General features: G+C 34.8%; 1 protein-coding gene across 1 annotated transcript; it reads right to left on the bottom strand.

Moving 5' to 3' along the window:
- Positions 1–1,039: 1,039 nt before the first annotated feature.
- LOC145624165 (myosin-6-like) lies at positions 1,040–20,135 on the bottom strand. Its single transcript, XM_081677133.1, has 39 exons — positions 19,590–20,135; positions 18,000–18,128; positions 17,497–17,640; positions 16,479–16,624; positions 16,078–16,237; positions 15,877–15,935; positions 15,637–15,796; positions 14,774–14,923; positions 14,546–14,682; positions 14,296–14,442; positions 14,109–14,210; positions 12,604–12,661; positions 12,403–12,504; positions 12,040–12,077; positions 11,817–11,943; positions 11,559–11,729; positions 11,341–11,472; positions 11,134–11,243; positions 10,992–11,052; positions 9,963–10,140; positions 9,650–9,855; positions 9,073–9,192; positions 8,546–8,644; positions 6,196–6,408; positions 5,904–6,043; positions 5,671–5,785; positions 5,535–5,579; positions 5,347–5,430; positions 5,095–5,265; positions 4,235–4,381; positions 3,959–4,150; positions 3,416–3,544; positions 3,212–3,282; positions 3,034–3,133; positions 2,843–2,899; positions 2,484–2,540; positions 2,047–2,127; positions 1,724–1,806; positions 1,040–1,622 (listed from the first exon to the last, which is right to left on the bottom strand). The coding sequence occupies exons 1-39, from the start codon at positions 19,590–19,592 to the stop codon at positions 1,508–1,510; spliced, it is 4,539 nt and encodes a 1,512-aa protein (XP_081533259.1). The 5' UTR covers positions 19,593–20,135; the 3' UTR covers positions 1,040–1,507.
- Between the last annotated feature and the right edge of the window lie 540 nt (positions 20,136–20,675).

Below are 20,675 nucleotides of genomic sequence, written 5' to 3'. Positions count from 1 at the left end.
AAATATGTGGAAGCTAAGCTATAAAGAAGTTGGCAATCCAAAATTTTGACCAGTTTTAACAAGTTGAGCAAATCCATTCTTAAAATTGGATAAATGGATATATAGGGTCAAAATCACAACTATAAATGTACATTTATAATGAATTGCATATTATTTTTATTTTTATAGCCGAATATACTAGTAAATGCGTTGAAATAACATGAGCAAAATCAAGGACTATAGGGTGGTCCAATATTAGAGATTTTCTTTTGGGTCCTCAAGTCCATGTGAAGTCCTCATGGCCACTCAAGTCCATTTGGGGCAATAATAATTTTATAAAAATAAAAGATTTTAAAAATTGAAAAATTACAAAAAATAATAAAATAATTGGCGTTTGATTAATATCAAGGGTTCAAGGGTACATATCTTAATCCTTTTTTTTTTTTTTTTTTTTTTTTTTTTTTTTGGGACAAAAGCAAGAGATTAACTACTTGATCAAATAAACGCCTTTCATCATGTCTCAATCTTTTTACCAAGTGTTTGCTGTCTAAAGACTACAAAGTCAATGACTCAATTTCTTCAAAGGTCCTACAATCACTTAATTGTTTAAATGTATTCAAATCCCACGTTTTTGATCATTTTATCATATTTCATAAGACTTGGATTGTGTTTGATTAAATTTTGTTTAAATGGTAATGTTCAATCGTAGTATACGAAGTGTATTGATGTTCTTTCCGTCCTATATGGTGTTTATCACAAAAGTGTCGCGATAAATTTTTAGTTTAAAACTGCTATTATATAGTATAGACGATTTAACAAGTTACTTAGAACTGTATAAGCGTCCAAGAAATTCACTTGTGCTCCAACGCAAATAAGACATAACTACGCAATTTTAACAGATTGAAACCACCTTGAAGAACAAATAAAATGTCATAGACAAGCACTAGATCATGCGTGTTTGAGGGTAGTCCATGACCACACACGACTGCATGAGTAAGACGTTTTCTGCAGAAATACAAGATCAACAAATCCTTCTCAATAGGAGAGTACGCAACAAAAATAATAAAATGCACATTCCATAGCTAATTAATTGTCATTACAATTGCACATTTTCGATATAAGCATTGTTTCTTTGTACAAAAAAGAAAATTTAGGGAGTACACTCTTCAACAACCTCTCACCCTAATTAACATGATCAAAATAGCAAAACAACCTTGCTCCCGGTACTAATAAATATTGGGAGGCGAAGAAATGAATTGAAGAAATTTGTAATAAAAAATATATACTTGTATGAAAAATAAGCCAATATTGGCAGTAGAAAAAAAGGGAGAAAAATTATAACTTTTAAGTTTCAACCCTTCCTACACTATGAGAAAATTTACATATATATGATGGGTGTGAAACAATCAACTAAATCTAACACCACGCGAGGAGACTTCAAACAAATAAATAAAATAATTGCACCGTCACCTTAGGCGCCAAGAGAGATGGAAAAAAGGAATGTTCTCGAGTTCTGAGTTTCTGTAACTCATTCATGTAAAAACTGGAACTCGAGGTTCTCAAGAAGCTCCTCAGCTGGTCTTACATCAACAAATTCTTTTGAATGCATTGAACCAGAAATGTCATCGACTGAGAATGGTATGCTGCATCCAAAAATCGTACATGAATTTCATGATTCAGTCATTTTAGTGATATTACTGATAATTCAATACCAAAACGTTAATTTATTTTGCAAAATAATTACCTGGAACTATCATCTAACAAAAAGGAATTGCTATTGGCACTGTTGGAGTCCTCAGTCATTAGGACTCTCATGCTTCCAATAACCTGCAGGGAAAGGGAAATGGTACACGAGTTTGATGAGAACCCAAGTGATCAAAGAACTATGGAATAGATTGGCAGCTATGATACTCAGACTCTTCATTTTAAGACTCTAAGTACCCGTGTCCATTCCTAAACATTCTAAAATGGGTATGGACACGACACTTTTGACTCATGAACACATTTGCACGTAAGTCCAAGTAACATAGGATGGTTATACGAGTACCACAAAGAGAGAAGACTTACATCAGGAGATACACTTCGAGTATTATAGTTGTCATCCCAATACAAGGTACATATTCTGTACAGTTGCTGGACACTCAATACCTGAAACATAACCACGTATCAGCACTGAGCAAATCTGTGCATTCAACATATTTATCTTTTCCCTATCTTTTATATATTTTGAAAGATTAAGTCCATGATCCAACTTCCAAAATCTACAGGAAATCATTAAAACTCCTAAAATAAAAGGCTATCAGTTCCTGTAGATCAACAATGTAGAATGTTTCTATGGAACGATGAATAGCAAAATTCCAAGCTTTATAAAATATCTATATATCTGGCCAGAGAATTTGATTTTACTCCTGGAGTAACAAAGTAACCCGTAAAATATCCTGTGCTCCTGAGCATTAGACACATCAGGATACATCCAGATTAGAACAAAGATAGAAGAGACTTACAGGGCAGAGGTCGTTAGTTATTTCGTCGTAAGATATTCGGTACTTTTGATGTATAACCTGTGATTAAAATAGCAAAGCCTTGCATAAGTACGAGACTCGAGCTTCACCAATCAAATAGTAACAAACACAGAAATCCAGAATGATAGAGCATATTGCAGACTAGAATTAAAAATAAATTTTATGTACTGTATTATATTCTGTTCTTTCAGTGATGAAGATATGTTCATCAAGGTACTAGGATTTCAGAAATAGAAAGCAATTAATCAATTTACTATTGCGGGAAAAGGTTGGAAGTGAAAAGACTAAAAGTTACATCCTTAAACATAATGGCAACTACAGGTATAAATAAATGAACATACCAGGAACCCGACAGCTTGTCTTATGTGCTTGAGTTCATCCCAGGATGAACCTGCATACTGTGAAAGTAATAGTATTCTGATATTAGATCTTAAATTTCCACGTAATAAAATTAGCAAGCAAATACATGAAGAACCATTACAATGGCTGCTGATTATTGAAAAAACAAATGGTGAAAGATAAGAAAGGCTACCTCTTCCTTTGCTTGGGCACACCAGAGTTCTAACTCAGCTAACCCAGATTTCACATATTCTCCATTACTAAAAGTACAGCACTCGCGACGTAGTAACAGACTGAACATTACAGACAAGCTTGTTAAACACATGTTGCAGAAAATCTCGTTTACAGGAAAGTGCAAAAACAGGACTTACCTGTTGAAGAGTTGTACGTTGATATATGAGAATATCTGTGTGAAGATTTTCTGACAGAGAACTGGAGGCACCTGCATGAACACCAATTTCCAAAAAAAAAATGAAGACAAGGCCCCGAACAATACACAACAGATTCTGATTAAGATAGCAAGGGTATATAAAGATGAGAGTACGGAACACAGCAAAGAAGAGTGCTCTGCTTACATAATTTTCTTTCAGCGTGTTGAGAAGTGAGTTAAGACTGTCAATGATACCCTGCCAGTGACTTGGGGCAGACTCTTTACTAAATGATCGGCCTGACCTTAAGGCACCTCCCTTGGATGTTCTAGGTGCCTGAAAAAGGGCAGAGCAAATTTGTGACAAAATTCAGTCCTGAACTAAGGATTTATAAATAAATAATAAACAAATAACGAAAGATTAGATATATAAACTTCAAGAAGGGAAGCTATCATAAAAGGCACACCACTATCATAAAAGCCACAACACTGTAACAGATGTTTACAAAACACATACATGAAGGCATGTATATAAAGGATAATTCATGCACATACAACTTTACATTATAATCAGAATTAGCTACATAAAGATAAACGTCACAAACTGCTACTGTAGTTAAGGTAGAGTGTGAAAGTATGCAGCCTTCCCCCTGTATGATAAGTGTAGTTCATAAAGGCCTTTTTCTAGGCAAACACATACTTTACATAGATGAGTAATATGGAAGAACTAGAAGAAGTTTTTCAAGAATACCTGGATACACAAGGAAAGTAATGATGACAGCTCCTTCTTCAAGTTGTCACGAATAATGCCATAAATTTTCTCCACATACGCGGTGAGCTGCTGCTTGAAAAGCAAAGCTGGATATTTGGCTTCCACTTGGCGTACAGTATCCAGAGCTGCAGCTGCAGCAAGAGTAGAGGAGGAAGGAGAGGAGCGGAAACCCTGAAATTTTTTCCATATAGGTTAGCAAGGAAAATATTCACTCCAAAACAAAGGCTCGGATCACTAGTTATCAGAACCAGGTACCATAGTCATTCTCCCAAAGAGAGATGTAGGGGGCGGAGGTTTCCGCTGCGCCACACCCGGTGCTTTGAGGCTCCGTTGCAAAAGGAATAACAAAGCCGATGTATTTGATAGCCAGTAAGCCAGATGCTCATTATTATCATCTTGATTCTACAAAACATCAAAATTATGATGAGCGGGCCAAATTTACTGGTACAACTTTTAAACGGAAAAAAGAGGCAATTATTTTTATTAAAAAAAAAAATAAGAATAATCATAAGAAAGAGGACTCATAATTAAAATAACCTAGTATTGTTCCTACTGCTGGGAACTGTTTCAAGTATCTATATGATGGTTGATCACTAACTGTCATTATTATTTATACATACTCAATATTATATTTACATTTTACTGTAAAAAAAATTACAAAAGGTCCTTCAATTTATTTTTATTTTTATTTTTATTTTATTCACCTAGGCCAATAATAAACAGAATACCATAAATGCATAATGCGAATCTAAAGATACCGAATCAATAAAAATAGCTGTAGCAGAGCTATTTCCCAGCTTCTCCACTAAAATCTCTGAGCAAAATTTTGACCAATGAGAAGAACAAAGGAGGGAATGGGGAAGATATGCTATCAGCTGTGACATTTACCAAAAAGTATACAAAGAACATTGTACACAACACCAGTTGGGTTTTCAAAACGTAATTGCAGATAACCTTTACTGATGACAATATAATTGACAACAGAAATTCAAATAGCAACTGAAAGAAATAACAGCCTCACACGATCACACCCTTAATACTCTGCAGCTTAATAACGGCTTTTAACGGCATTTACATGTTTGAGCATCGATCAAATGTAACATAACTTAAATTACCTCAATGGAAGAACCAAACATTTGAATAAGGCGGTCAAACACACTAGTCCTCTCTGCTTCAAATGATTTCCAATGGAGGAGACACTTGTAAATTGTAAATGCAGCCACAGGCTTTCCTTGATTGAAGCCAATATTTTTTGTCACACAATTTATTAGAGCATCAACATTCTCCTGCAACAAAGACACATTCTCTGAATTAGACTGTCCACACAAATGACTATTCCTAAGCAGCCAATATTTTCAATATCATACTTGTTGACGCTCAAGCTGAGATCGTCCAAACTTCTGTTCAGATTCAAAATCTAATTTTTTGACAGGAGTTACACTTTGTGGTTCCTACACAAATAATAAAGCACCAAATTTAGAGTGCAGTTGACATGACATGAAAAGGCATATACAGTAAAAATCTAGAAAATACAACAAACCAATTTAGGCCTTACATTGACTCTGGAATCTTCATTGACTATGTGACCATTTGGCAATTTCTACAACAAAACAAACAAAACGATTTTGAGACAGGACTTGAGAAGAAAGATTGTACAGATACACAAATGAATAGGAGACAAGTGAAAGTACCGGAGTCACAGCTATTGGAGTACTTCCTGAACTTAAGTTTACAGGTGCAGATAACAATGATTGTTGTCGAAGGACCTTATTTTCAGATTCCATGTCAAAAATTTTCTCTTCAAGTCTGTAGAAAAGGACAACCACTCCATAAGCATATTCAAACCATGTAGTAGTATGAGTATCCAGTATAAACAAAGTTCTAGGTGAAATGAAACATGAAAAAAGATTAGCACTCAAATAACCTTTGCATGTCTGTCTTCAGCTTTATCATTCTTGATTCTGCATCAAGTGCCTGTTTCAATCGTTCTTCGCTGAGTTTACTAGTTTCTACAAATTTCTTCTCTGTTTCATCAATTTTCAGCTCCAGCGAACTAACTAAGGCCTGCCAATAACAAGATTGTACTGAATTAAGATACAGTAGACTATATCATTAAGAGTTTTCAGACATCACTGCAAAAAAAAAAAACACACACACACACACACACACACCAAGATAGTAATCGAAAGCAAAAAAAAATAACACGACCAATTAACCTTTAGATTCTCATTTTCAGCAGTAAGCTTCTCCACAACAACACTGTCAACAACTGGCACCTCCTGTATAACAGGTACATGTTCAATTACTTTCTTAGCAACCTCACGCTCCTTTGCAAGCAACTCCTTAGTTTCTTTAAAATGAAGCTCCATCTCCTGCAACGCGGTTTTAAGTTTTGTATTCTCTTGTGTTTTTGTTTCTTCCAGATCAGACTGCAAACAAAAAATCCCAACTCAAGAAAAGGAACAGGAAAAACTGCAGTTACCACATAATAAGTTTTCAAAGCAGAAAAATATAATAATCATCAGATTAGTCTTGTAATTTTTTTAGCAAGTAAAACCAGAAAGCAATTAATATGTAATAATCTTTCACAAAAAAACACCTAACAGATAAACCCATAATTGCCAAACTTGATAGGATATTAAGTATTGTTACTACTGATAATAGTATAATGCACACGATGAGAAAGGAAAATGGAGTAACGATGATGCATGCTGAAGGAGGAAGCTCTTAAGCCTGCCTGATACAACAGGATAAACTTCTTCTACACTTTGTAAGATGAAGGCATATAATTGCAATTTTTTTTTTCTTCAGCAATAGCCCAAATATTATCTATCACTTTCGAATAGTCAGCAGATGAAGTGAAATAATTATCCAATGTCCTCCTACATCATTATAGAACTGTATCTCTTCATCTTTCTGCTACCAGCAAGCAGTTATGAATGAGGATTCTAAAAAATGGATACCATGATACATTTACAGTTTACAACAAGAGAAGGCTTTCTACATATGAGGCCTGCTCAATCTTAAGTAATGCAAGGACGCCATGGGCTCATGTCACATGTCTGTAACAGTTTGATGTTTGATCAAGTCTTTTAATGAGTGAAACATTAATTTTGTTCAAGCATTAAACATGTCTATGTCACTACTCTTAGTGAGCAACAAAGAGAAGTTTGATTCAGATCAGTATTAAGCACAAAGAACATTTCATATCTCCCATTAATATCTACCATACTTTACAACTCTCTCTCTCTCTCAACCAGAAGTCAATTTAATGCTAACAGCCAAATCTCTTTCATGATCAATACAGCTTCTATAGCTTCCTACAGGACTACATGATATTGAACTTCAACTGCAACCCCATGAAATATGTAAATTTTCTAAAATTATAATAATTACTAAGTTGATTTAAGCATCTGGTCACTTCTCAAAGTTCACCATCAATACTATGCAGATACGAATAGATAGTAAAAATTAAAGTTACATCATTTTCCCCATTAGTCTTGCTCAAACTTTTTTTAATAAATCCTCTTTTACCTAACAATATGCTACCTTTTGCCTATACCTATACAATGGGTAGAGACCCAGTAAGAGCCCTAATCCGCCCCAATTATTTCAGGGTCAGACCCAGTATCTTTTTATTTTAGGGAGCCCTAAACAAGGCTTGATGGAGTGGGCTTTTCACTGCCCTCTTAGCTCTCTCCTTTAAATTGTAACCAAGAATTTCTCCTCTACAGGCTACATCTATTCTCTCTTCTAGCTCATTCTCACCTTCACAATCTATAGTAGTTATAGCATCAAGATCTAAAGATCAAATGGCTGAGGATGAAGATGGAGGCAACAGGCCAAAAACAATGTCAGGTGAGAGGGAATTGAATTTGATTATCTTACTGAAGAGAAGATAGACACATGATGACTATCCTCGATTAATGAAGTTTGACAATAATGTTAAAGAAAAAGGCATGTGATCTCAGTTTCATGAAGGAATAGGATGATGTTAAAGAATGACGCAAGAACTGACGGCTGAACATGGAGTTGATTTCAGATTTTCATCTTCTTGAGCCAAAATTATAATTAGGCCAGACTGAAAAAGATGACCCTTACCATGCCCCACCCCGCCCCGCCTTACACCAGGTTCAGCATGCTGAACAGCTCTACCCTTGCCAACCTTGAGGATGTTAATGACATGACGCCCATTCCACATATTACAAATGTACTCGGTATCTCAATCAGAATTTAATCTATATGTTAGTGTTACCAACACAATTCAAATCTTACTAGAATAATATTGAGCTGAATCAGAAAATTTTTGAAATTGAAATACACGTCATTTGCTCTGTAGATAGTGCAACATCGCCAACATGTAGGAGGTGCACAGATTCTAGGTAATGTGAGAGAGAGAAAGAAATTAAACACAGACCCATGTGATCATTTCATGAGGAGATGAAAAGAAAGCATAAGCAAATAAAGAAACGTTGCAATAATTATGACCTTAACATGATAGGGACACTTCAATATTTAAGGAACAGAAAAAGTACTACACAGCTAGTAGAGGAAAGAAAAACTAACTCGCATGCGTTTCTCCAGTTGTAAGCGCCAAGTAAGCTCCTCAACCTGCTTTTCCAATTTATTTTTGGCAGCTTGAAGAGCACCTGTCTCCCGTGCAGCCTGCATTACCAGAAAAAAAATGTTGGTATATAAACAAGGATCCAACTAGCACCCAATCTATCATAACAGATTAAACAGCACTAAACGTAATTTATTTTTTCAAAACCTTCAAGAAATCACAGAAGAAAAATACAAATGGCACAACAAAGTTGAAACAAAAGCATTCTGTAAGACACCAGTAACGTGTGTGAATCTCTCATTTGTTTTACAGCTTCTACAATCTACCCAAAAAAAAAAAAAAAAATCTCTAGAAGTTATAAGCAAGTTTCTGTATTTCTTTTCTTTCAAATGCAATATAGGCCAATTCAGGAAAAGTTCCAGGGATAAGGCAGACAACAAGAATAGGTAGTCATTCAGAAAAGGCAGCAATACATCAGTTACTAAAGCAATGATAAATGTTATACTACAGAAAAAGAAAAACAAATCACCATCTTGAGTTTTCGCAATTCAGAACGAGCAACTTTGCATCTCCATGCACATTGGGTGCTGATGACTGCTTTCTTCAATCTCAAGAACCGTGTGCGAGCCAAGAATTTGCGACAGTGACTCTGGAAGTAGGAGATTAAATCAGCACTAATATAAATTTTACAAAGAGCTAAAGAGATAAAGCTAGAAATCTTCTAACTATAATCACAGATAGTTCTACAATGGAAGGTAATAAAAAAATCTCTACATTATCTGCTTATGAATTTCACAATGAACTGCAACTAAACAGGAAATAAAAATTTAATACTCCCTCCACTTTAGAATAAACAGTTTGACCAGGCACACATGCCAACGAATAAATTTGACCATTAATACACGAAAATATATGTAAAATAATAAAAATTTGATATTGTAAAAATATATGTTAATACTAACTTAACAACATTTTAAATGATAACATTTGAAAATTTCATATTAGCATAAATATGCGGTCAGAATTAATAGAAGAATAATGAAAGTTAAAACAGTGCCAATTATTCTGAAATGGTGGTAGTATCAAATTATACTATCTTCTTATACCTGAATAAATATGGCAGCTCTAGTCTGTCTTCTAAAGCGGATTTCATCACGAGAAGCCATACCACGCATACCACTTTGGATGGCGACAGCAGAACAGTAAACTTCCCTGTATGCTTTTCGTGCAAGATGCATCCGCAAAGCGGTTTGTATTCTCAAGGATGCAGATTCTTGCCTCATGCCCTCATACACATGACGGGCAAGTTGTCCTGTATATTGAATAGTGAAGTTATAGAAGATATACATGAGTCGTAGATACAAAGACGTTCATCAGAGAAGCTTGGAATGCAAAGCTTGAAACACTGCTATAATATACCTCTACATAGAGCTTGTACATGTACTGCTGACCGACGAAGCAAGATAAAGCTTCTGCGGGCCAGATAAGAACGGATCTTTCTCTGGATGATACTTGCTGATCGTCCCAACACCTCGCTTCTTCGAGCATCTAAATCAGCCATCTGACCAGCCCTGAGGAAAACCTTCGTCTTACCTATCTGCAACAATTTATCGCAATTAAGGTAAGTAACCAACATATTAAAGTAGAGTAGCAAACCACAACAAAAGACTACATGATGAAAACAAATAGAATTTTTTTCAAGGAGTAGCATTCACGATTTCAAAGAGCTATCAGATGGGGTTTTTCAAACTTTACAAAGTCAAAATTCATTAAGAAGTCCAAAATCCTTTTTTTTTTTTTTTACAAGTTATTGGTCAAATTTCTTGTGATTATAAAGTGCTAATAGAGTATCAAGGAGCAGCTACAAGTCTACAAGGCTAACCATATGATGAAACCTTACATCAGGCCAGCCAAATTTACCACACTGAATATTCAGATATTGTACAACCGAGATTCGCATATCATCAGAGATTTCTAACATACATAAGATGATAAGATCAAATAAACACTTATTCAAACATTAAAATTCATGCAAGGTAATAGATTTAAAATCATGACAGCAGCAGATGGTCATGTATATCATCACAATTCACAAGTACTAAGAAGACAAAAACAATCATAAACCTTATGAAGAAGAATAGATTTGTTATCAATCCCAGAAGCATAAGACAAACAGAGCTCCTTTGAACTTATGCCCCTTTTTACGTATTAGCTACCACACAGAAACAAGATACTGGTGTATAATGGAAAAGAGACATATAGAACCAGTATTATGCTCAGGTCGGTGTAAAAATAGTGAGATAATTTGACCGGAATGTATGGGCTTGGAAAATGCATGCTAGGTTTATTGCTAAAGTCAGAATTACAAAGACTGCACCTAACAAGACAAGTAAATAAAACATTTCATCCAAGTAAGTTACGATGATTTTCAAAACATGATTCTGGTACCTGGTAGCCTTCAAGTCCCACTTTCTCAAGAAGCCTCTTACATGCTGCGACATCATCAGAACTAAAATAAAAAAAATAAAAGAAATCAGTTTCATACTTTCATTTCCAAGCAACATCACGCACAGGAAAAGACATGGTTTACCTTCCATCTAAGACTTCTGGTGCAAGAATTCCAAACCGATCTAGAAACTCAAAAAATGGTTTTCTAGTGGGGTACCCAGCCATGCTTATCCTAATAGCCTCCAAGACCCCCTAAAACAGAAGATACAACAAGTCAGAACAAACAAACGCTGCACTTTCAGGTGACGATGTACAAAAGAAAAATAGGACATGTAATCCCAATCCTCACCCCACAGCGTAACTGTTGAAGGACATTCTGATTCTCAAAAATTGCCGGCTTAAGAAGATTGTTTGGCTTCACACAGCGAATGTAATGTGGTTCAGTTGCACTCAGCGTTTCAAGAAGTGAAACCAATTGTTGCTACATAAACATAGAAAAGAACATCAGAAAGACAAGCCGTACATAAAATCATACATATAAGGCAATATAACAAAATATTTGCATACCTTAAAGCGAGTACCTATTGATGAAAACTTTGATGACTTAGAAGACTCTTCAGGTAAAGGAGGAAATAAATTTGCTACAAAGGAACATCTGGAAGCACTTAGAAGTGCTTGGTGTTCAGCAACAACGTAGTCTTTGTTCTTATCCAGAAACAGTTCAGTTTGATAGGTAACCTACAGAAACGTACAAAATCCCTCAAGCTACAGAACTTAATAACTAACGAAACCAACCTATGCATGCAGTGAAAACTTTTGACTTACATCACCAGCATAATGGCAGATAGTGAAATCACTACGAGCTAATTTAGGCTTGCTGAAACGCTTATGGTTTTTGAATGTCTGGTACAGCTTTTGGGCAAATGTTTCATGTGTAGATCTTGGGAACATACTGTCCAAGGGGGGAAAATCATCAAAAATGTAATATATTTTATCAAGAGAATGCTAAATTCCTGTATCTAAAAAAAATATTTGTCACTCTGCTTACCAAGCTTCATCCAGAAGAGAAATGATTCCACCAGGTTTCTGACAGAGAATTACAGATGAAGAAAAAGAAGTTACTTGCGAGAACACAGTATAAATTCACAGCAGTGCAAGATAATTAACAGGCTATATCATATACTGCCTATAAAGCAAAAGAGTAGCCAAGCATTCACCAACCAACTGAACAGGAGGAAGATAAATAAAAAAAGTAACCAAACATTCACAAAGCGACTGAAGGGTTTTGATTGCGTTCTCAGTCTTTAGGACTATCCCTAGTTCCCTACTCCATAGAGAATAATTTTAATTTTAAAAGTACAAAAAGGATAACCCCTCGTTACAATACCAGGAAACATTCAGCAAAACCAACCTTTTCAATGAGATCCAGAACATCTTGATTATCAATGAATTCAATGTAGCTCCAATTTATTTCTTCTTTTTCATATTCCTCCTGTTCCATCTTAAAGACATGCTGCATGACATATTTTCGATGTGTTACCAAAACATGAAGAGGGAAGGAAAAATTCTCAAGCAGGAAAATGTTCGCTTAATCGCTTATTGATACAAAAACCTGGTTAAAATGTTGCTGAAGCTTCTCATTGGTTAGATTAATGCAAAATTGCTCAAAACTGCAAAGACACCAAACTTAGTGGTCACAATGACTTATCATCAAAATTTAATATCAGGAACAGGTAGAAAAGTAAAGAGTAAGACTTTACAAGCTACTCTCTGGAAAGCAATTTCAACTGACAGAAGAATGATCTTAACATAATTTTGTAATACCATATAATTGAATACATACATTTAATTTAGATACTCAACTAGATAAAAAGTAATATCCAATTCTTTCCTTCCCTGTCTTACACCCAGGACCCAGCCATAATGTCATGGAAAGGATAAAGAAATAGAAGGTGAGCTAAGAGTTGAGTTTCCCAAAAGAGCATAAATCATTCATCACAGTAACAAATTCAATAATAATCACAAGACAAATAAAATGAACAGCTAATGATGACATGATCAGCAACAAAGTGGCTAATACCATCGATTTCCATATATGAGTTAATAAATGCATAACAAATCTTTGATTTATGAAAAAGTAGTCACTCCATTCAGAATATTTTATCAACATCACATAAAGAAATCATAAAGTTCACTTTTACTCGCAATATATCCAACAAGGTTTTATGACTCAATTATGCATTGTTTTCCTTGAAATCATTAACCTAATTTATTCAAAAACAGTTAAAGTGAGTTAACTCCTTCTCCATTAAGATAAGCACCATTAACCCAACTTAAACATATAGTGGCTAATAGGACAGTATCTTTTTCACAGTAATGATACTGTTACTAGATAATCTCATGCAAAGCTGTAGTCTTTTCAGAAGTTCAGCTTACAATCCTAAGCTTCTGTTCAGATTTTTCAATAAACAACAGAACGACAGTATTACAGCAAGTCCAAGTAAGATTCCATACCAAAACAGAACGACAGTATTACTGCAATACTCTTTCTTGATTAGGAATTCAAATCTCGAAACTTCAGCCACATATGGATCAAATTTGATATTAAAAAATTACACACGACAATTTTTTTTTAATAGATTTTCCATTTCTAATTGGCATAGTTAAGAATAATGGGTCAAGGGTGACAATTCATATGATTTGACAAGCATCGCCCAAGTGATAGCACAGCCCATGTGACCTACTCATAAAACTTACCAAAAGGACAAATGAAACAACTATTTTGAAATACTCAAATAAGGGGTACAGAACAACTAAGAAAACAAAAAAACATAGTAACAGAAACTTTTCACGTTCTCTATTGTCAACATGATCATTTGATTTGACAAGCATAACTGCAAAATGAAAAGATGCAAATCACTATGAGAGAAAGTAATTGCAGCAAGAAAATGTTAGTAGCTTCAGGGCTGAAGATCTATCGGTCTACTTTACTTCAGAGCAAGTCATTGCATAATGTGCACCATGGACCTCAACTAAACAAGCAGGTGTTGCTGCCCCCATGCTCCATCATACATATTCCCATCAACCATAAAATGTAAAGGCATACCAGTTAAGCACCTGTTTGTCTTGAAACTCTCAAATCCATAGATGTCCAGCACTCCAATTATGAACTTTGAATTAGAATCTTGACCAATTGATGTGTTAATATTATCAACAAGCCTACAGCATAAGATGGCAGAGGAATTTATATGAGCAGAATCTAATAATACCATGATACTAGAAATCACAAGTCTTAAGTTTTTACCAGTCAAACAGCCTAGAGTATACTATTTTAGCCAAGGCATCTCTACTAAGGGCAGCAGACTCCGGATCCAAAGATTTGGTAATGGTTTCATCACGAGTAACCATTATGCGTTTACAAAGAGAATCTTCTAGTGCTTTTGGATCACACCTGAACAGCATAACATGTTATAATTCCTGTTTGAGGATAACACTGAAGAAATTTTTTTCTTCCTAAATTGGTGTTCAACAAAATCAACAGAGTGCATGTTTACATGAAAAGCTCAGCAGCCGTTTGCAGATGGAACCGAGACTTCTCGTCTTTGGGCTCGGATGAATCCATTTCCTTCCCCTTTGCAAATTCAATGTTTCCTAAATGAAGAATTGCTGCCACAACTCGAAAGATTCCATCCTGAAAATCAAAAATAAAATTTTAACTCATGAAAATTTCTACAATGTGGGTTATCACACCGGGGGAGGGGATGTGGAGGAAATATAAATACCTGCTCATCAGGACTAAGCCCAACCACATCCATAGCTCTTCTGGTTGCAAGATATTCTTCGCCATCATCAACCCCCTCCAACTTGATACAATTCGTTTGATTCAGATAATGAAATGTTTTCGGATCTCCCAGCTTGTATTTTTGAACAACCTGAAACGAAGAGTCATTACTGAACATAATTTACATATAGGAAAAAGTAATAATGCACAAAAATTACTCAGCAAATATTTTTCAATAATGTTTCAAGAGTAGCACACAGCAGCATAGCATGCTTCAAAGAAATTGACCGTATCAATTTTCTGATAAATCTATGATCTTGTTCTTACAAATGCACAGCTGCATGCTAATCAATGTGTTTCTAATCAAGACTAAAGGAAATGACAGACTCTGCAATTGATGAAATCTTTTTGCACAGAGACAATGGTCAGTTTGGCTAGATAACCTCGCCCAAACAACAGGTCAAACAACAAAGTGTCCTTACAGGTCTTACATCATACAGTTTTGAACCAGTTATGAATAAAAGAAAAGAATATGGCCCAGCGATAAAATCAAGACACTCTACAGCAAAATCCCTCTCTCTCACATCACGGTATTACCAAGGAAAAGTGACACAGCAAGGATTAAACATCTACGGCATCATAAATAGGACAACTATCTGGCATTCCAAAAGGTGATGTAGAATAGATCTTTTAGACATGTTTTTGTCAAATGAAGACAAGAAAGAAGCTCTGGATAACAAGGAGTATTCGCCAACAATGAATTTACCAAACTGATACAAGTCATTGGAGTTTTGTCTACTACATTTTTCTAACTTATATTTCGATAGCTAATATTGAAGAGGGAAGCCATTGCAATCTACTTACCTCTGTTGGTGCGGCACAGAGCATGTAGAAACAATGATAATTTCTCTCAGGATCAGATACTTGACACACACGAGATCTTTCCAACAAATATGTTCTTATTGCTGCTCCAGAAATCCTTCCTTTCTGGTCAAATTGGAGCTCCACAAACTTCCCAAAGCGACTATATTTTTTACTCGTTAATCAAACAAATGCTGCTTCAAAAGGTTATAACATCTCCAGAAATAATTTAAATTAAATTACCTGGAGTTGTTATTTCTGACCGTTTTGGCATTGCCAAATGCCTCCAGAACAGGATTAGACTGCAATAGGATAAGAACAGATTCATTAATAAGTCAGACAAGATGAAGTCAAACGGCAAATTACCACTTCATTTTCCACTCTAATAGATATGAGCTTAAACCTATTAAAGCTATACTTAATTGAGGGGGAAAGAATTATTACCTCCAGAACTTTCTGTTCAATACTTCTTCCCTCAGATGCAGCAACTCGACCCCCCATATAAGCAAGATAACGCATCAGCAATTTTGTACTTTCTGTTTTACCTGCTCCACTTTCCCCACTCACTAAAATTGACTGGCTGATTCCATCCTTCATCATAAGCCTGTAAGCAGATATAACACAATGCTGAGCTTCATAAACAGGTACAGAAGTAATGTCCCATAAGCCATAACTCGTAAACCAACAGGTTTTATTTTTTTTCCAAAAGCATCCCAAATGAGTAAGTAATAAGAAGTTGCAGAGAGAAACATGTAGGTCCAACTCCTATTTCCCTCTTGATATGTTTCTAGGATTGAGAGCAATAAGAAACCAATATCTTATACAAGATAAACAGTATACAGTACCTGTAGGAAGCGTCTGCAATCGCAAAAGGATGTGGACTTAGCTCACCAAAACTTGCCCCCTTGTATTGTTCCATCATATGTATGTCATACAAGTGAGGCAGTTTTCTGAAAGGATTTACAGCTATCAAAATGTTCCCAGTATAAGTCTGTAGACACAAAGTTGTTTATCAGGACCAATGAGGTCAAAAATCACCAACGGAGTTACAACAGAAGACGTGTTGGATGCAATAGAAGGGATTAAATCACACTAGAGTTGACAACATTCTAAGGTTATGCTTTGTAGCTTATTTTAGGTCCTCAATATTTATTGGAAATCAAATCAAACTACATAAAATGATCAGATCAAATAATAACAAATTATAGCATCTAATTACAGAATAATATTAATCTCATCATCAACCATTCAACACCGTTGTCATAATACAATAAATCAATATTCCCAAAAAAAAAAAAAAAAAAAAAAAAAAATGTTATCAGGTTGTCTAAACAAAAGGCAAAATTGGCCTCCCTGAGTATAGCTTGGGTGCACCCAACACCCCGTATTTTAACTAATCACTAGCCACCACCAACTATTGATTGAGGCGCAACGTGTGCAATTAATTAGCCATTAGTTACCAGAAATGTCTCAATGAGCAATTAATTACCCTTTAATTACCAGAAATGTCTTAGTTTGAGTGCCAAAAAATACCCATTAAAAGCACGTGTTGCACCCCAATCAATAATTGGTGGTAAGCAAGCAACTAGTTAAAGTTCGGGGTGTTGGGTGCACCCAACCTATATTTCAAGAGTGTTGAGGCTGATTTTGCCTAAAAAAATGATCTAACATTCAACAGAGATTGTATTAGATACATTTATAGAAGTGATCACATTCATATCTCATTAAAGTTGATACTTGATAGCATTATTCATCAACTAATTCACCACAAACGTGAATGATACATTGATACAGCTAATTATTATTACATGGTAGTATGGTATACCTAAAAATTTACACTTATACAGGAAAATATACACTTACGTATATTTCATTGATGTCGTATCTAGATTTCAAATTCTGCAATACCCCTGGTTCATGTAAATAAGCCAGCTTTGTCATGTCATCTACTCCACACGGAGGGGCTTCTGGGTCCTTAGGGTAAACATTTGAAGCGTGAACTACAACCTGCATATTACAAGAAAATACAAACTCATCACAAAGGATACTAATAAAATTACAGAATTTACAAAAATGAACATTGCCATTTTTTTAGTCAATAAAACTCATCTAACAAGATAAAAATCATTCTTAAAATTGGACATGAACAGCCAGCAAAAAAGAACTACAAACAATAAGGAACATAAAAAAATATTCAAGTGGAAAGTAAGCAGCCGTGTGCACAAGCACAATTGAGTAGAGCTCATGGTCCACGAAAGTAGAGAAGATTCATATACGATACGCCTACTTTAAAGAATCATTTATACTGTAATCAAGGCCATATACATTAAGATATATGCCATGAGACCAGGCAATTCAGCACTCACCGTTTTCCCTGAAGTACAAAGGACCTTTAAATTTTCACCATTAATCTCAACTACTTCGCCATCTATCCAGACAACATCAGGGTCCTCAATCCAAACAAGAGATCCGACAGCTAAACTGACCGAAACAGCCTGAAAATTACAAAAACAATGTTTAGTTCCATTTGGGGTTATAGCTCCATCTCAACTTGAGCACCAGTTCATATAGCATAACATTTCTATAAAGTACGCAAAAAACATAAACACCAAAGTAAGAGAATAAGAACATACGATTGGAATGTCAAAGAGGTAAGAGTAGGCTTGTTATATTTAGATGAATGCTATTTTATAGTCACTAAAGCTTTTCACATAGCATTATAGCACATTAAAAGTTTAAAATTCAGTTGAAAATAACTGTGTATTACATTTTATATTTTATATCAAATCATGACTCCAAACTAATGACCCTCCATTAATCACCGTTCAGATCTAAATCAACTATAAGCGGTAAGAGTAGCCATGTTATCTATAGAGGAACGTTATTGTATAGGCTAGTAAGACTAATGCCTTTCATATAGCATATTAGCACTAAATGCGGATCATCCTCTTTTAGAATCACGGTATCAGGCATAGCATTTACTAGGTCCACTGACATGGCACGTTCTCAAATGGTGACCGAAAAGATACAGTTCACTACATGAGACACAAAATCAGGCAAAGCATTTACGAGGTGCACTGATACAGCACGTGCTCAAATGGTGACCGGAAGTATACAGTTCAATACATTAGAGACTAATGACCCAATCATAAGGTGCAGGGTTGGCACCTAGGAATTTCAAAGCCTAAACTCTTGGTTCAAAAAGGCCTCCCGAGCCCCCAGTTGCAGGTTGGGTCAATATGAAAAGTTCTGCCTTCTACAAGTTACGCGCAAACTCTACCACCACCAAAATGTAAACTTTTACAATGTATAGAGAGGAAACAGCAAACTAAGACCACGAATAATAATAAATTCTTCTCTCTTTCATCCTTCCTATCATACCATCATATTGACATCATAACTTCACAAGCAATATAGAACTTCGACAAGCTCGGGAGTGAATGCTGATCAAAATTCCAATTAAATTCATTAGGCGGCTCATCTAATCTCAAGCACTCAACCTTCTACAGAATAAAATCATAACTTGAGCACCCTTCCTAGTCAATAATAATAAATGCTCACAATTCAGGTATTCTTTGTTTTCTACTTGGTAGGAAAAAATCATTCCATATCAATTTACGGAACAATCAAAAACAAAAAGATAGAAGAACTTTAATAAGCATACTAAAATCGAAAAATGAATTATAGATCAAAAGCAATACTCCAAGCAAATCAAAATGTATAAATAACTAAATTTAGCAGCGTAACATTAATAAAATAAAATTCAAAATAAGCTCAAATTATTCTCAAATGTAGTAAACACATTTCTCAAATGAAGAACAGATCAGTCAAATTAAGTCAATAAACAGTATAAATCAGTCAATTGATCAACAAAAATTAAAACAAATGCAACTAAACTTACAAAAATTCAAAAAATATTATAAACCCAATAATTAAAAACAATTTAAAAAATTTACCATTTTGCTTTAATTCGGATCGAAGTCCCCTAGTTGCTTCTCGATCTGGGTTTCTTTTTCCTCCTCCTATCAATCAATCCCACTTCATTTAAACTCCAAATTTCCAAATTTTTTTTCCCAAAATAAAACCAAATCAAAACTTCAAAAATCCCTCTTTTTTTTCTCCAAAAATGCCCAAATCAAATCAACCTAATTGCTCCAAACTCTGTTTGCTGCAACTCCAAACTTTCCTTCAATTAAAAATAATTTCTTTCAATTCTTATAAACAAAAATCCAAAAATAATTAAACCCAAATACTTCAATAAAATGCTGGACCCAAAAAGCTTAAATCTTCTCCCAAATTAATTACTCAAGAAGAGAGAGAAAGAAGAGAGAGAAAATTTGATAAAAACCCTGCTATAAGCAAAGAAAAGTTGGGTTTTTATTTATTTTCTAATTTATATTTTTCCTTCAAATTGCAGATTTTTGGAGTTTTAATTAATAATGAAGCTGCTAATTAAAAGGGAAAATTAAGTGTCAAAAATTAACAAATTAAGCAGCCTTCAACAAGATTTCCGAAAATACCCTTTATTGTGGGACCCATTTTTGTTGTCTGAATCCAGAAATTGAATTGTTAGACGCGGGTCTAAAAACCTATTTCACATTTTTTGGGTCGGTGGTGTTTTAGTTGTAGCCAAAACCGCGTCGTTTTGCATGTGTCTTGAATCTTTATTCTATTTTATTTATTTATTATTTGTTATAATACACCAAAATAAAAAAAATAATTAAGGGTAGATCTTATATTATAATAATTTTGGTATATGCTAAAGTCTTGGTCCAAAGATTTTGGCGTCTATTACATCATCATTTAGGACTCAATCTTGATGCATTCTTTTTAATCTTATTAAGATATACCTTAATTTGTACTTTAATGCAAATTGAAGGCCTTTTAAATAAAATGGGTGCATACCAAATACTCCGTATTGTATAATAGACGTAATTAAACTCATAACAAGGGTATCCAATGAGCACGATGTAGCTAATTCTCTAGAAAGAGTTTATGCAATTGGCCATAATATCTTACGCCAATATGTATGAAATTATATT

Source organism: Chenopodium album, chromosome 3 (genome assembly GCF_948465745.1).
Source record: "Chenopodium album chromosome 3, dcCheAlbu1.1, whole genome shotgun sequence".
NCBI classification, from domain to species: domain Eukaryota; kingdom Viridiplantae; phylum Streptophyta; class Magnoliopsida; order Caryophyllales; family Amaranthaceae; genus Chenopodium; species Chenopodium album.
Note: the sequence above shows the minus strand (reverse complement) of the source record. Positions and strands in the feature narration are given on the sequence as shown.

Coding starts and splice junctions, on each gene's coding strand:
- LOC145624165 (XM_081677133.1), bottom strand. Junction 16,238..16,478: donor ATTGCAGACGCTTCCTACAG/GTACTGTATACT, acceptor ATCTGCTTACAG/GCTTATGATGAAGGATGGAA. Junction 12,078..12,402: donor TTCTGGATCTCATTGAAAAG/GTTGGTTTTGCT, acceptor ATTCTCTGTCAG/AAACCTGGTGGAATCATTTC.